This window comes from Ursus maritimus, unplaced genomic scaffold, assembly GCF_017311325.1.
Source record: "Ursus maritimus isolate PB19 unplaced genomic scaffold, ASM1731132v1 scaffold_8, whole genome shotgun sequence".
Taxonomy (NCBI): Eukaryota; Metazoa; Chordata; class Mammalia; order Carnivora; family Ursidae; genus Ursus; species Ursus maritimus.
This window is the reverse complement of record NW_024426996.1, coordinates 7,181,888-7,199,122: the sequence shown is the minus strand read 5'-3', so window position 1 is coordinate 7,199,122 and position 17,235 is coordinate 7,181,888. Positions and strand designations below refer to the sequence as shown.

Sequence of the window (17,235 nt, the reverse complement as noted above, 5' to 3'; positions counted from 1 at the left end):
TATACACACAGACATATTTAATTTTAAGAAGAAATGCTGTTGGAGCCACACATTTGCATGGAGGCTAAGCATTTGGGGGAAGTTTAGTTATAAATTTTATTTGAGTACAATAAAGTTAATGACATGTTTAATGACACACATTGGTATTACTGTGAGTTAATTGGCTCTAAATCATAGTTATTAATAAGAGTCATTTAGGTTATTTTAGTTATTCAAAGTATAAAATCTTCTCTAATTATTATTTTGATGTTCTGTTCAATTTAAATATTATTTTATGCATGTGCACATGGAGGTACAACAGACCCAGAGACAAAGCCTGGATCTAGTTTACCAAACCTAGACTACCTCATGCCCTTTTCTTCTCTCATAGTCTTGGTTCCCTATTCTACCCTTTCTTGTTTTCTTTACTTCCTGTCCCGTTTCAAGGCTTTTTCACCAATATTGTGTTATTGATTCTTATTCTTTGGCCTTTTGGTACAGTGGCAACACCTAACTGACCTGGGAAATGGTGATATGAGGTCACCATCCTATGAGAATGGAGTTTGGAAAACTCAGAATTGGATAGTGGTAAGCAAAGAAAGAGGACATGGAGAGCTTGTTCTGATCTTGTGGCATATTGAGCTCTGTTGCTGAGTAAAGGAAAATTTAAGGCGTAGAGAAGCTGAAGGAATAGAGTGGATGAAGAAGGGATATTTTGTCTTTATTTATGGAGGGAAGGGGAAGCCAGAAGGTCTGACTGGTCAGTTTGAAAAGCTGTCTTCTCTGCCCTGCAGGTCCTTGAAACAGGCATCCTGCCTATGTGAATTGGCGGCATGGTGTAATAATGATAATAGTGAACATTTATTTTGCATTGTGTGGTATATGCTATGCTGGTGTTTTATTTATCTGCTCGAGAGCTCTGTGAGGCAGGTGGAATTGTAGTCCTCATTTTAAGGAGAGATAGATGAAGCTTAGAGAGGTCTAGTAAATTCATGTTACACAATCGAGAAATGGCCGAACATGAATATGAACTCATATTTGCCTGATTTCAAAGCCTATGCTCTGTACTGTGTTCTTATTTGCCGTATGGACATAGGCAATCCCTTTGATGCTCTCTTTTTTCCATCTGTAACACAGACTATAAAACTTCCTGATAATGGCAAAGAAAGATAGAGGGTCTCTCAAAGTTGCTTACTTACTGTTGTTGCTCAGTAAATAGTCCTAATTACTTTTTCTGGGTCATTTCTTTCTCAGGATAGAAAAATATTATGTGAGAAGAGCTACTCCTCTAAAATGACTGAAGAAAATTTGCCTTTGGGTATTTCCTGGTCAGAGTCAGATGGGGGAAGCCCAAGTCTGTGGTGCCTTTCATCCTTTCCCATATTACCTCCCCAACACAGACTCACAAAATCTACCCATCTGCTTACTGAAGACTGGACTTCTTTTCAAGAGAAAACTTCTTGTCATCCATAATTGCAGTATAAAAAGGTTAGAATGAATCCCTAGAGGTTTTAGTCCAAGTATAGATGATTGATATTAGAGCCTTTCTCATCTAGGTTAATGGGGAGGGTCAGTAGAGATACCATTTCTTGAAGAGCATATAGTTGTCCTGGTTTACCCTCATTTCTGTATCAGTAAACAAGCTCAGGTGGTTCCAATGTGTGCAGCCACGTGTGCTTGCAATTTAAGTGAGACCACAAAGCGATGTTTTTAAAGAAACATATAGCTACAATTAAGTTTATGGAAAAATTGGACAACAGTAATAAAAATGCATCTCAAGATCAGAGGAGAAGCATTTGCTTGTGATTAGTTTGATTTATGCTGATCTTGACCCAGGAGCCTCCCACTGCTGCTTCCTTCCTACACATTGTGCATTTATGAAATACACATACACTTAAGGCTGTCATATAATATGTACAAGATTTACTGATGGCAGAAAGTTATTACTGTTTCAAATGAATGCAAGCTATTCAGACTTGCAAAAATAAAGAAAAAAATGAACTATGAAAATAGTGAATAGCCTTGTAGTTTTTCCTTAGCTGCTAACAATTCATAATAGTGCTACATCCTACCCAATTTAAGGGAAAAAACCCCCACATTTATCTTTCTAATGAGTAGATGGCTTGAGGAAGTGGGGATAAACGAAGCTCATAGGAGTAGTCAGTAAGATGCCATCTTTAACACGTCTTAAATTTGTTTCTCTACATTGGGACTTTCCCATTATAAATACAGCATTAGTTCAGGCTCTTCAAGATCTTTAGTTTAAATTGTGTGAATAGAAAACCCACGTATCGAATACTAAAGATGGTTGGAGATTTAGAAAAGATGTTAATATCAAAACCCAAGATGATTAATATTTCTGGCCTCAAAAAACTATAGACAAAGAGGAATTTGTTTGACAGTTTAAATAATTTGAAAGATTGTATAGATGGTGACGGGCATTTGTTTCCATTTCTGATCATTGATTGAGAAAAGGTTATGATTAAATACAATTAAGCTCTTCCTGTCTGTCTGTCTATCTCTATCTATCTATCTATCTATCTATCTATCTATCTATAAGAGAGAGAAACAGAGCATGAGCTGGGGGCAGAGAGGGGCAGAGGGGGAGAGAAAGAATCTTAAACAGGCTCCATGCTCAGCACAGAGCCTGATGTGGGGCTTGATCTCATGACCCTGAGATCATGACCTCACCTGGGATCATGACCTGAGCTGAAATCAAGAGTTGGGTGCTTAACTGACTAAGCCACCCAGGTGCCCCACAATTAAGCTCTTCCTAATGCTTGTTAGATAAAAATATCAAGAGGAGCTGTGATATCTCTTTAAAAGTCCTAGGAAAAATATATCACTAACTATCCAAAATAGATATACTTTGTTCTATTAGAAGTGTGTTTTCAGTTTTGACCTTACTTTGACCAGTTCAACCTAATGATTAATCAGAGATTCTCATTTTCAGACTAGATCCGTTTTTCTCTCTTTGATGAATTAAGTATATTTCTACTAGAATTTACCATATTAAACTGCTGTGCCAATTATTGATTTCTTATTTACTATGGTTTAATTAGGTATTTTTCTAATACCTACAATATTCAAAGTTCTTAGAGAAGAACAAATTCTAAAACATGATCTCTGACTTTACAGAGCTTTTTTAAAGTTGGAAACAGGTTGGTGACAAATTAGAGATGGCTCGTAATTCAGGCTTTAGCTTTATTCTAGATTGTAGGAAGCAAGAAGATATTTGAAGTTTTTTCACCCTTTTTATAAATAGTTGACATGATTGGAACTCTCCAGTATGAAGTGGTAATAGGGCCACCATTATGGAAATGTGAAGATGGAGGAAAGGGGGAGGAATATGGAGAGTTTGATGGTAGGAGTTCTTTAGAAAACTCTTGTGGTACTTAGTAGGCAAGGTCAGGGTGACATGTTGAGTATGGACTAGCATGGGAGAGGAATGGAAGGATACATACAATTTAGTAATTTCCCTAGATGTTGGTACCTATGGAAGAGGCAGAATTCACAGGGCTATAGGATTTCCATGCTCCACCATCTAAAAATAAGGGTGGCAGTTAGAGTAAAAGCAATCCTAAAAGGATAGATAGTTCTAAGAAGTTGGATTCGAACATCTTGGAGACCATGGGATCTTAGAATCTAGCAGACAGCTGGAACAAAGGAGTAAGAAAAGTTTTACCTAGTTATGACATTGGATTTGATTAGATTATTTTCTTTATACATTGTTCATTACCTTTATGTTACTACTGGATGAGAGTATTTAAATTGCTTTTGTTGGGTACATTTAGAGGAAATGTCCATAGGTTTCAGTTTCTATTTTAAGGCTACCTTAATGTGAGAAATGGTGAGGTAATTTAGCTATGTTCTATTTCTGGTTGTCTATCTGCCTACCTATGTATCTATCTATCTACCTATCTATATATTATCTATCTATTTTAATGCTTGACCTAAAATAAAGGTCAAGCATTGGCTAAAATAAAATCTGGGATAAATTATTTGATACTTTCTCTCATTATCAGGATTCAGATTTCAATTCATTTGCTCAGTTTGGAAAGGAATAGATTTTCCTTTGCTCTACCAATGAAGTCTTTCAGATTTAACTCTTTTTTAGGATTAGATCTATATCTTTGTACAGACAGCTCACAGATAGGTAAACTTTTATTTACTTTTTATTTTTTTAATATTTTTTAAAGATTTTATTTATTTGTCAGTGAGAGTACAAGCAGGGAAGAGCAGGCAGAGGGAGAAGCAGGCTTCCCATTGAGCAAGGAGCCCTATGTGAGACTTGATCCTAGGACCTGGGATCGTGACCTGAGCCGAAGGCAGCTGTTTAATGAACTGAGCCACCCAGGCGTCCCTTACTTATTTTTTTTAAAGGTCTATTTATGTATTTGAGAGAGAGAGAGAGAGAGAGAGAAAGCAGGGAGAGGGATAGGGGGAGAAGGAGAATCTCAGACTTCCTGCTTAGCATGGAGCCTGACGTGGGGCTCGATCTCAGAACCCTGAGGTTATGTCCTGAGCCAGAACCAAGAGTCAAACGCTCAAGTGACTGAGCCACCCAGGTGCCCCAGACAGATAAACTTTTAAAACTGGAAGGATCATTTAGGATCATTTAGGAAACCCCCCACATCTCTCAGGTTAGTAATCTGAAGTCAAGGAAATAATAATAATAGCTAACATCTATTGAGCTCTTATCTCACCTAATCATTATAACAACCCTATAAATAAATCCCAGAGAAAGCCGTGGCATTGCTGGCTTTTAGGAACAGTTTTCTTTGTAAATGTCCCTTAAATTTAAACAGTTTAGTTCTGTGCATTTGAGAAGAACAATTCATATATCTGTTATAAGTGGTTTTTTATTTTTAAATTCATAAAAAGAAATAGTGGTTATTAAAAGACAGTTATATCTGTTAATGTTGTAAAACTGTATCTTTTAATGTAGTTACTGCTGTTTTTAAAGATTTTTTCCCTACCCTACACAGCTTTCATATTTTAATAAGTATACCTGCCTTTATAGTATTTTAAACTATACTTAATAAAGTTCTATCTTAATTATTTTTTTCTTGATCCTGTGATTGTGAAAACTAGTCCATTTAATTTTTATTGAATTTTGGAACTACTTTGTCAATCATATGATATATAATAAAAGGTGTGTATATGTGTATACGCACCGTATAGCTATGTTGATAAGTGTGCTGTGAGTTAAATTTTGATCTTCTTTGTTACTCTGGAAATTTTATTTCTTTAGTGTCAACATACTACTATTTCTTGCCCTTAAATATCTTGGCAACTGAGAAGATTGCTTCTATTAGTGTAAAGATGAAAACAAAATCATGATATACTATGTATGTGATATACTATGTAGTGATAGAGAATATTTCATTTGAAAGTTTTGAAATCTTTTTTTACACTTTGTATCTGTGAGATTTTATATAGCTTTGATCAAATAGGAATTTTTCTTACTAATTTTAAGAATTATTTTAGTCATTTGATAGTTGTATTTTAAAATGAAATAAATTTCTAATTATGTAAAATTTTAGTTTTTTTCTAATTTCACAGTTTTTTGTTTTATTTTTCTAATTAAGTAGGCTCCACACGCAGTGTGGGGCTCAAACTCACAACTCTGAGAACAAAAGTCCCGTTCTCCACTGACTGAGCAAGCTAGGCTTCCCCCCATTTCACAATTTAAAACAAATGCCAGTGTTAAATAATGAATCTGTGACATCTGTTCATTCAGTATGTATTTCGGGAAGGTCTGTAGTGTGCCGGGCACACTTCTAGCATTAGTAGAGAACGGAGAGGAACGCAGACTCTGTCTGTGGCTCTGTCTCAATGAATGTAACCTTCACAACTATTTTCTTGATTTTAGATACGATACTTGTTCTCATGTACTAAGATTGGTCTGCCTTGATCTTTATTTTTAAGGAAAGAGTTTGACAGCTGATGGTAATCAAAACCTAACCTGACTGAACATTTGATATCTATTTATAAATTGCTTTGCTTCCAAATTGTGAATTCCAGCACTCGGGGCTTGTTTAGTTTGCTGAGGGATATATTTTTTATTTTATTTATTTATTTTTTATTTTTATTTTCGAAGGTTTTATTTATTTATTTGACAACAAGCATGAGTAGGGGGGAGGAGCAGAGGGAGAGGAGCAAAGGGAGAGGGTGAAGCAGACACCCTGCCGATCAGGGAGCCTGACAAGGGGCTCTACCCTGGGACTCCAGGATTTATGACCTGAGCCAAAGGCAGATGCTTAACCCAACTGAGCCGCCGAGGCACCCTGGGATATATTTTTTAATCAAGAAGTAATTTTAGTAAGATGTTCTCTAAAATATGTAGTTTTTTTTTCATTTTTTAAAACATTGTGGTAATCATAAAAGTTAACCATTTTAACTGTTTTTAAGTGTACAATTCACTTGCATTAAATACAGTTACAGTGTTGTACAGCCATCACTGCTATCCATTTCCAGAATTTTTTCATCATTCCAAAGAGAAACTGTGTAAAATCCGTTAGTTTTAAGTATTTGAGGAATATTGGTTATTTTCTTTCTTTTTTTGGGGGGGTGAAATCTTCCAGCAACCCAATACTCAGTGTGATCAACTTATACTTACTGATTCTGAGCTTGTCATTTGAATTAGAATGGCTTCTCTTGATTTGTACTTGTTCAGTGTTTCTAGGTATGTATTAAAATTACATTATGTTTCATTTTACTGTAATTTTATATTTGCTTCTTTGGAGCAGTGAAATAGATACATATAAACTTTGAAGGAGCTCAAACTACATTATGTGAACACTTAGAAGATTGTTTAGAGAAGGGAAGAAAGATTGGGGATTAAAGACTGTGGTACACAAAAACATCTGATAGTCTCAGACACAACTGGTTTCCTTCCCCTCCTACTAAATGCCTGGAGCTGGAAGCACATCTAGTGTAAAAGATATTTGGGCCTGTGATCTAAAAAAATTCAGTACCCCAAACACTGGGTAGGAATTGGACTCAATAGGAAGGATTGTTCAGTAGATCCTCTGTCTGTGCTACTCTTTGTGTTCAAACAAAAGTACAGCCGTTTAAAGAGTTTTAAGCATTCTTTCTAAAAGAGTTTAAATACCCTATTCACATTGCAGATGCTAAAATGTAGTTTCCTTGGCTGTTTCTCTTCCTCATTCATAACAATCACACGCTACTGTTACACAATAAAGAAATGCAGAAATTATCAGGGAACCTTTTTCAGAAAAGTCTTTCAGTTTTTTAAAGAGCAAATAAGAGTTTAAGAAAATAAACATGAAAGTCATTTGAATTTTAACTTTACCTATTAATCAAGGTAACATTACTTTGTCTAGAAGTATATTAATATACTTTTGATTACAAGCAAAAGTATAATTTTCGTCTGTGTTTATTATCCTGTTTTTTAAAGAGTGACACTCCTAATGAAATATATTTATTTCAGCTCAAAGATGGAGGCAAAGCATCTCAGGCAAATGTAAGAATAGGCGATGTGGTTCTCAGCATTGACGGAATAAGTGCCCATGGAATGACTCATCTTGAAGCCCAGAACAAGATTAAGGGTTGTACAGGCTCTTTGAATATGACTCTGCAAAGGTAATTTGCATTTTGTTTGTCTCTGAGAGAGAAAACAGTTCTAAGGAGTGTTTTTGTGTATCTGATTTGTGGTATTAACTAAGAAGTTTCTACTACCTTTGTTTCAGGTAAATAAATTAAAAAAATATAATCGGGTTTAAATTGAGTTATCGAGCAGTATGAAAAATTGCTGAAAGCTTTGAATTATTTCCCCATAAAAAGACATGCATTCCTGTACTCCTAAAAATTGTGTGTACAGTTTTAGAAAATCTAAGAATTCCTGAAATTTCTCAATAGAGTGCAGGCTAAAAATTCTTATTATCGGGTAAAATTCTTGGCTTTAATATTCTGAGTAGTGTATTAGAAGGTATGCTTTTAAGATACAGTTTGGCTTTTCTTAGTATGTCTTTTGCCCTTTTTTTCCTAGATAGAAGAAAATATTTTTACGTTTGAAATGCAGATTTTCCGAACTTACTGTTTTTGTTACTCTGGCCTCAGTTATAGCATAGCTTATCATCTCATTGATTGTAATATATCAGGCATTTTGAGTATTTCAACATTTGACCTCCCTTGAAATCATGTGGACTGCTTGCTAAAAATATTGATAGGCATCAGAATATCTGAAAGGACCAAGAAGTATATTATAGTAGTTCCCTATGATTATTATGAATTACAAAGTTATAACTACAGCAGTATCTTGGGCCCAGGGGAAGGGAGGTGAAAGGGGGTGGGGAGAGGGTGACTGAACGATAGCTTTCAGCCTTTAAGGTTTATTAGGAAAGTAGCTATCATTTATCAGCTGGGTATGGAAGGTTTTAAATAAGTCTTATTTTTGATGATTACAGGTGTTCTCTATTTCTATAAAATTTGGAAAACACCATCCCCCCCAAAAAAAAGTCTCATATATATTAATATATTATATATATATTATATAATATATTGTGTATATTGTTAATTTTTAAGAGGGGAATAACATTATGTGGTACCAAATGTATTTGGCTATGGAACCTTTTTTTCTTGAAGCCTCTCTTGGGACTATTTAAAGGATATATGCAGGGTAAGTTATGTACTTCTCTGGAAGCGTATCAATTTGGTCTTAAAACTGAATAGGAGAAATTTTTATGAACTTAGACTTACAGATTTACTTTGATGTAACCAGCTCCCCCCTTTGTGTGTGTGTGTGGGCGGGGAAGAAATTCCTGTCAGTGAGACTGTTCGTCAAAGGTTATTTATATTTAAATATTGATAGCTCTTAGGTGTACATTTTAATGCATATAAAGGAGTCAATGAGAAAAAAAATAACCTCGCTAAAAAGTTCTATTTTTGTAGTGTCCTTTTTGTTCTATGTACTGAGATCTATAACACAAAATTATTGTTACCAATTAAATGAAAAGTAGTCATTTTTATTTGTAGTCATTTTTACTAAGTATGAATTTTGAAAGGGTACCATGAAGTCAAGAAGCTTAGATATTAGATTAGAAGCTTACATACATCTTATTTTCTTTTGAAAATACTCTGGTTCTCCTAAGAATAGATGAAAACCAGATGTTACCTTGTTTTTATGCATTTCCAATTTAAGTAATCTGTTACTGACCCCTAATAAAGATTCTTTTAAGCTACTGAAACATGAAATTTAACAAACCAAGTCATTCTAAACATTTGGTGATACTGCTTAATCTTGTCTTCATAGTTCTGATATTCAGGGCCCAAAATATGAGAGAGAATTTTAGAGTCCTGTTATTATTCATTGTAATTCTCAAATTTTTGAACACTTCTTGTGTTAAGTAGTGTCAACTTGAAAAGAGATTTGCATTTAAAACAATTTATAATATAACATTGACAATACTACTGGGGCACCTGGATGGCTTAGTCGGTTAAAAGTATCCGACTCTTGATTTTAGCTCAGGTCAGCCCACGTCATGATTTCAGGGTCATGAGATCCAGCCCTGCATTGTGTTCCTCGCTGTGTGTGGAGCCTGCCTAAGTTTCTCTCCATCCTTCTCCCTCTGCACCTACCCCCCGCCACGTGTTCAAATGCGTGCTCTCTCTCTCAAAAAAAAAACCAGAAAACAAAAACCCATAACATTAACAATACTACTAAAGAAATATTTTTTTGCCTTTCCAAAAATATAAATCTTTGAATAGTTTCAATCTTTCCCTATATTAAGTTGCTTCTTTTCCTAAGTTCTTTCTTATATCGAAGCAAATATTTTTTTTTCCACTTATTTCTGAATTTGACAACAGCATCCTTAATTGGCCTGTCACCTTACCCTCTTTATTCCATCTCTTACCCACTGGACTGTTTTGTAGTCTCCTTCCAAACTGAATAACCTACAACAGTACTTGTGCCATGTAACAACTCTTTTCTTCTTAAACATGTACTTTTCTTCATGAACGTGTAGTATTTCCCTTTACAGACTTGTAGTCCAGTTTCCCTAGAAGAAGAACCGGAGATATAATTCATGTACAAGTATTATATCAAGAGAGGTCTTTGAAATGTTACAACGAAGTGACTGAGGCAGGATTGGGAAGAAGAAGAAACTGAGATGAGCAAGGATGTGGTTTCAGGGGATATCTAGCTTCACCTTGATCCTGGAGGTAACTTTGGGTCAAAATTATACCATAGAGCTTGTCTTGCCTTGAGGCAAAGGAACAGGGCTTTTTTTTTTTTTTTTTTTTTTTTTTAAGATTTTATTTATTTATTTGACAGAGATAGAGAGAACACAAGCAGGGGGAGTGGGAGAGGAAGAAGCAGGCTCCCAGCAGAGGAGCCTGATGTGGGGCTCGATCCCGTAACGCCGGGATCACGCCCAGAGCCAAAGGCAGACGCTTAACCGCTGTGCCACCCAGGCGCCCCAGGAACAGGGCTTTTATTCACCCTCTCTTGGATATGTTAGTCACTGGCCACCAGTTTTCCTGGACATGTATGTGTGTGGATGTGTGTGCGTACGCATGCAGGGTAGGGGGGAGGAGGTAGCTTCTGTTGCTTACACAGAAAGTTGCTGATGTGAACTGTTAGCGTTTCTGAGTGGCTGTACCAAATTGGTGTAGAAGTCTTCCAGGGGACGCAGGCTGGGTGCAGCATGTGCTATGAGATTCCATACAGACTTGAGTCCATTTGTTCAGAGGATTAGGTTCTCTGTGATCTAGACTCAAATTGTCCTCCCCAGATCATCCCTACTCATCAGTGAGTACTATCATTTTATTTAAGTTTCTTACTATCCCTCACCTGCCTGTCTTTCCTCTCATGAAATTCACTTCATCTAAGATGCCTCCTTACCTCTTCACTGCCAACACAAGCCTCTACATCCACAAAACCCATGTTAAACCTCATCATCTACCTGTTGTCTTTCCTCGTTTTTGCAACTTATTCGTTTTTCCCCCTCTGAACTCGTATGACAAGTTTATACCATTTGATTCGGAATTTAATTATGTGCTAGGTATAACCAGGAATAACAAGGCAGATTCTGTGAGTCATAGAAATGAACCTAATTAGTTAATAGTCATACCTAATACTGTCCATGTATTTAAATAATTACTCCATGTATATTAGTTCTGCTCCAGCTAGACTCCTTGAAAGCAAAGACCATGTTTTTTTTTTTTTTTTTTTTTTTAAGATTTTATTTATTTATTCGACAGACAGCCAGCGAGAGAGGGAACACAAGCAGGGGAAGTGGGAGAGAAAGAAGCAGGCTCATAGCGGAGGAACCCAATGTGGGGCTCGAACCAGAACGCCGGGATCACGCCCTGAGCCGAAGGCAGACGCTTAACCGCTGTGCCACCCAGGCGCCCCAAAGACCATGTTTTTTGCATGATCTGTGTTGAACAGCATCTTGTATAGTTTTATGTTCTTGATGTCTAATCAGTATTTGATGGATACCAGCATTAATTCCTAAACTTGGAATCATTTATTTATTCCACAAGTAGTTTTTGAGCTTTTACTACGTGCCAAGCACTGTTATGGATGCTGGGGACATACAGTGAGCAAAACAGACAAAAATCTCTGCCTCACAGTGCTGACCTTTTAGCAGAGATAGACAAAAACAAGTAAGTAAAAGCATGTATCATATCACATGGTGATAAGTGTTATGGGGAAAAATAGAGCACGTAAAGGAGATAGGGAGTGCAGGGGTAGGGAATTGCAAGTTAAAATAGAGTGGTCAGGAAAGCTTCAGTGAGAAGGTTATTGGATATGTGGTTCGTGCATGTCCTAGGCAGAGGGAAGAAGTGTTACAGCGGCCTTGACAGGGAGTCCAGTAAGCCTGGAGCAGAGTGAGTGAAGGCAGCATGAGTGAGTGAAGGTAAGAGGTAAGGTCAGAGAGGGAGCAGAAGTGGCTTGAGATGGGGCAGAACTTGTAGAGCCTTGTGGGTCACCGTAATGTTTGTAATCAAATTTAAGTTTTCCTGGACCTAAAAAAATTGTGAGAAAGCCTTAAAGAGTTGTAGCTGCCTGGCCAAATCTATAGCAAGGTCTGGGAGAGAAATGACTTCATTGTTGGAAGGAGGGGCTAGAAGGAGGAGCAGACCAAGCTTCTCCCCAAGTCTTGATAGTGGTGGCACTACCTTTTCCTTTTAGCACTGTCAGAAACGCTGGATGGTTGCCACTTTTGCGGAGTTCTGCTCACCTCCACCCAAGAATCCCCAGGGGGAGAAGATAAGAGAAAAGCCATCTTTGTTTTTGAAATGAAAGTTACCAGCAATTTTGTTTGGTGAATTTTTTTTGCACTAAGTATTATTGATATGTATCAATTCATTAAATAAATATTAGTATATACACTTAATTGATTTCTTCTTTAGGCCTAACCTCAATATCTGAAAATAGGATTTAGATAAGAAAAAGTAAGATAAAGATACTTGCTTATGATTAAGGTTTTGTAACTGTTTTTTCCTATCTAATCTAATTTGGGGGTATTTAATAAAGCAAACATATTTTCTCTCTGTGATATCCAAAAAAGATAAGACTTGATTCACTGTGTTCTGGGTATCTAATGAATACAGAGGTGTGGAAAATTTCATTTTAATTTGTCTTTTATCCTTGGACTAGGATTGGAAGTTTCTTTCTTTTTTTTTTTTTTCACTCCAGCAACTGGAACTGATTCTGAGTACAACTGGACAATGAAAAATTCTATTTGAAATTATTTTTCCTCTTGGTGAAATTAGGCAAATAGCAGTATCCTTATTTTTAAATATCAGTTGCATTTTGCCTATACTTTTCTCCAAGTCAGAGTGGATCATTTTTCAAATTATATTTCAGCTAACGAAAGAAGAAAATTACTTTCTAAAGCTTTGATGTCAATAACTATTAACTAACTATATTAGAATTGGATTCTATGAATAAGATTTTTAACTGTTTCATTTTATTTCAGTAGTTTTCTACACAACACAGATAAACTTGCTACTAACTTACTGTATGAATTGAGGCAAGTCAGTAAAGTTCTGGTACTTAATTTTCTTGACTATAAAATGAGGTCATGGGTGATTTCTAAGTTTTCTTAAATTCTGGTTCTTGTTCTGATTTTTCAGCTGTAAATGGATAAGTTCCCTAGAGCTTGCTATTAGATCAAACTAACTTAGGTTTGTTTATTTTGGCTGAGTAAATCAGGAAATTGGACTTTCTTCGTTGGAGTTATCTTAAACTGTGCCAGGTTAGCAAAGTGACTTGTACTATTCTGCTGACTTTAAGGTGAAAGGTAGGTCAGATGAATATTCAAACAGCATTTAATCATAAAAAATACTTTATTAGTCCTTATTTTATATTTTTAAATTAATCCTCTCAGAATCACAGAAAAAATATAAATATGTGTAGCTTTTCTAATCTTCCTTGTTTTTTACAGTACTGGTAGTGACAGGTCTGTGACTTTTTTTTTGTTCCTTAGGCTTCATTTAGTGTATAATGTATTATGATTGGAAGTGAAAGATCTAGAAGGATTGAGTTTTGAAAAATATTGATGTACTCTCTTTCTGCCTTCCCCTTCCTCGTCCTTCAAACAACAACAACAAAATTGTCAGAGGTCTAGTAACTCTACTAATGAATGGCAGACTGTAATAACTTAATAGGCTCACTGAATTACAAGAAAAAAGAAAAAAGTAGCTGTTTTACCAGACCGAAGCTATTAGCCGTCTTTTGTTTCATCTTAACAGATTGCTTAACATTTTATTACTGTTAGCTTTATGGATTCCACTCTGCTCTTTCACTAATAGCATAGAGGCAGGATTTATAAAGTATTTTTTTTAAATCAAAATTTTCAGTTCTCTGTTTGGATATTTGAATTTGTGTGAATTAGAAACATTTAGTTGGATTATCTTTTAATTGGAGTTGCACATTGATATTCCCATGCTTTTCTAATTTCTGTTCTGCAATTTAGCGTTTACTGTTTTTTTGTTTGCTTGTTTGTGTTGGTTCTAGTTTTGTTTTTTAATTCTTAAGTGGGAGGATGACTCTTTCAGAAGGACCAAGTCTGATCACATCATCCCTGCCCCCACTATTAAAAGTAGCAATGCTGGGAAAGGGGAAGAAGACAAGCATGCATGGACATCTCTTTTGTGCAGTCCTTTTCACAAATATAATTTAGGAAGGAGTTAACATATCCATTTTTCAGATGAGTACATTATGGCTTCAAGAGTTTACATGATTTGCATAACAAACCCAGGTCAGTTCAAAGCCTGTGCCCTCCCCACTTTTTTTGTTGTAGCAGTGGACTTAATGACTCTGGTCTCCTAATAAAATTTGATGAGACAGGATAGTAACACAAGAGGGGTAACTTTTTGACTCTTTTACTTATAAGCAATCGCATCTCTCTGCCCAAAACATACTTTTCATTTGCACTCTCACCTGTCAGTATTCTGTAAGTAATATTATACCTAAATTACTTTCTATGTGTTTCATAGATCCCTATATGTTAGAATGAAAAGAAAGAAGAAAAAAAAAGGAGGCTAAGTAGATCGGTGGACCACTGAATGGGAGCATTCATTTGGATACTGACTTGTGTATATGATTGTGGGTCCTAATTCAGAATGTGATCTTTCAATTTTCCCTCCTAAATTTATAACCCTGTTGACTGTATTTGCTAGTTTATTTCTGTATTAAAGTATGCAGTCTTAGTTCTTGAGCAGGCTTCTATCTGTGTATTCCACAAGTTACTAAGGATTCAGGAATTTAAAAAAATATATTTTCATTATGGTACTCACTGGAAAAGAAACTGTAACTGTCAATCAGCGAATCAGTCAGCAGGCATAGAAGAGAAGTATTTATTTCATATCCCTTTTTCTTCAGTTCAGTAGGGATAAAGATTGTTGAAACTGAACTTGAAGGCTCAAGTTAGTTCATTTTTTTTTGATAGTCTGTAGCAGTTTGACCACAGATTTGGTAAATATAGGTTCATCAAAGTGTATTTTGCATTTTGAAATTCTTCCCTTTGAACTTTGTATCTTGAAACTGTGTGGTTATTTCTTAACAATAAAAGTGTTATTTACTCCTGTGAAGGAAAAATTATTTCAGTCTCTAATCCTTTGGGCAAACAGTCCTGAAAGTGATACATTTAAAGACACGTTTAATTATGAAGCTTTATTGAAAAATTTTAATATGTTTGTGCAGAATTTTTTTTTAAAGGCCATGAAACAGAGATGGAAAGGGGAATGGTAATGACACTGGCTTTGAAATTAGGCAAACTTGGGGCAAATCTTGGTTCTACCACTTTCTGAGTGTGTAACCTTAGGCAAGTTATGTGACTGAATTTCAGTTAGTCATTTGTTATTGGGCATTAATAACTGCCTTCTAGGGCTCTTACAAAGGTTAAACAAATTAGCATATGTAAAGAACCAAGGGCACAGTAGAGGTAAATTTTCTCTCTTCTTCCTTCTTTCCTCGTGATAAGTATTAATATAGTATCTATTTTACAGATACTTCTTGGAGAGCATATTTATTTTGTTTCTTAGCAACCAAATGGGTGTGACTGGAAGGAAACGGAGAAAATGAGAAGGCAATCTGGTAGGTAGTTATGTGAGAAAGTCAGGAAGATAATCTTACAAGTTAGAAGAAAACGTTTTTTTAGCAAGTGAGTGTTTTTTAATCGTACAGTTGTAATTAAAGCTTTTTAAAACAATGGAGTGGATACAGACATCCTTACTGCCAGCTGACGACTGCTTTGGTTCAAAATTATTGCCTTAACCAGTAATTTATGGCAGCAAAGAGAAACCAGTACACACCTAGTCTTGTTTATTCCGCTAATTCCTCTTCTTCTCCTTAGAAGAACAGTGTAGATATAATTCTTTTTCACTGTGGCTTAAGTCAGAGCGACAAACAAAAAAACGAGTTTTTAAAATCTCTCTCGCCCATCCAGATTCATGTGTTTTCCCTGTAATTTCCTGAGTAATATATTAAAATCAAGTTAAATTACTAACTTTTGGACCTTGTTTTTGTGATACTTTTATAAATCATTTTTTATAACCCTTTGTCAACACAAACAGTAATTACTTAAGTTCAGTTGAAAAATCTCATAATGTTCCAAATTTTTAAAAATTGGACTTTTCCTCCAGGTTTGCATTATGACTAGCAGCCATAAGGGGTAGATAGAAATAAAGAGAGTGATTTATGATTTCCGCTGTTAAGGAATTTGTATCTATTCATTGGGCTAAGAAGAGACAGGAAGTGCTGCAGGGCTGCAGGGTTCCCACTGAAAGCTGAAACTTGGGCCAGGCTGGAGGAAGACCCTCTGAGGTGGTTTGAAAGTGGCCACTCCCCAGGTGTGTGTTTGGATGAGCATGTTGACCAGTTGGAAAAAGAGATAAGAATAAAAGGAAAGGTAGATGGGAATAGTGCTTTGCAGGTCCTAGACACTGAGGTATTAAAAGTTTTGACCTGAAAAGTGACATTTTCGGAATAATACTTAGTGAGACTGCTTGGAAGAAGGTGGAGACACACACAGAGGCAGGGAGACTGGTTAGGCAAGTATTGCAGTAACTTGGCTACATGAGGGCTTGAAATGTAAAACAATATAAATGAGAGAAATTAGAACTTGAAGAGTAATTCTAAAAGTCACTGTAGTGGGATGATATGAGGAAGGAGGGAAGAGCGACCCATCCCCCTGCACATCTACTTACTGGAGGCTAGCTTCTGCTCCTGTCATGTCACCCACTGAAAGTGACACTTGGATGTCTCACAGATTCCTCTGTCTTTTTAACATGGTCGGAACTGAGCTTACACCTTACCTCACCCATTTGCATTGCCTGCTGCACTGATCTTGGTGAATTGCCCACCATCCACCCTGTTACCCAGACCAGAAAGACTCATTCCTTGCCTGAACCTCCCACATTCTTCTCTAACCACCTGTTGAGTCACATTTGTGTGTATCTCCAGACAGACCGTGAATAGAGTAGAATAAATTAGCATGGCCCCAGGGTATGGTGGTGGCAGAGGCACAGCACCTAGTCATAAGGCCTAGATCTTAAAAGGAAATGTTTAAGATCCGTTTGTTTAGCATATACTAATGAAACACTTGCTGTGCTGATCACTGAGGATAAAAAGGAAGTCCTCAAACCTGCCCTCAAGGAGCTCACCGTGTGGGGATCTGGTTTCTAACCTTAAATAAGGACTTTTTTTTTTTTTAACGTCAGATGTTTTATGGACAGCCTTTCCTGTCACATTAAGACAGTAATTGTATTTTTAGTAAT

The 17,235-nt window shown here is 36.1% G+C and overlaps 1 protein-coding gene across 9 annotated transcripts in view; it reads left to right on the top strand.

Moving 5' to 3' along the window:
* PDLIM5 (PDZ and LIM domain 5) overlaps nucleotides 1-17,235 on the top strand; it is a 200,163-nt gene that overhangs the window by 54,165 nt on the left and 128,763 nt on the right. For all 9 annotated transcript variants that reach the window (XM_040625137.1, XM_040625130.1, XM_040625129.1 and 6 more), the window contains exon 3: nucleotides 7,436-7,587. In XM_040625137.1, the coding sequence (XP_040481071.1) occupies nucleotides 7,436-7,587 (152 nt within the window). The remainder of the gene's footprint in view (nucleotides 1-7,435; nucleotides 7,588-17,235) is intronic.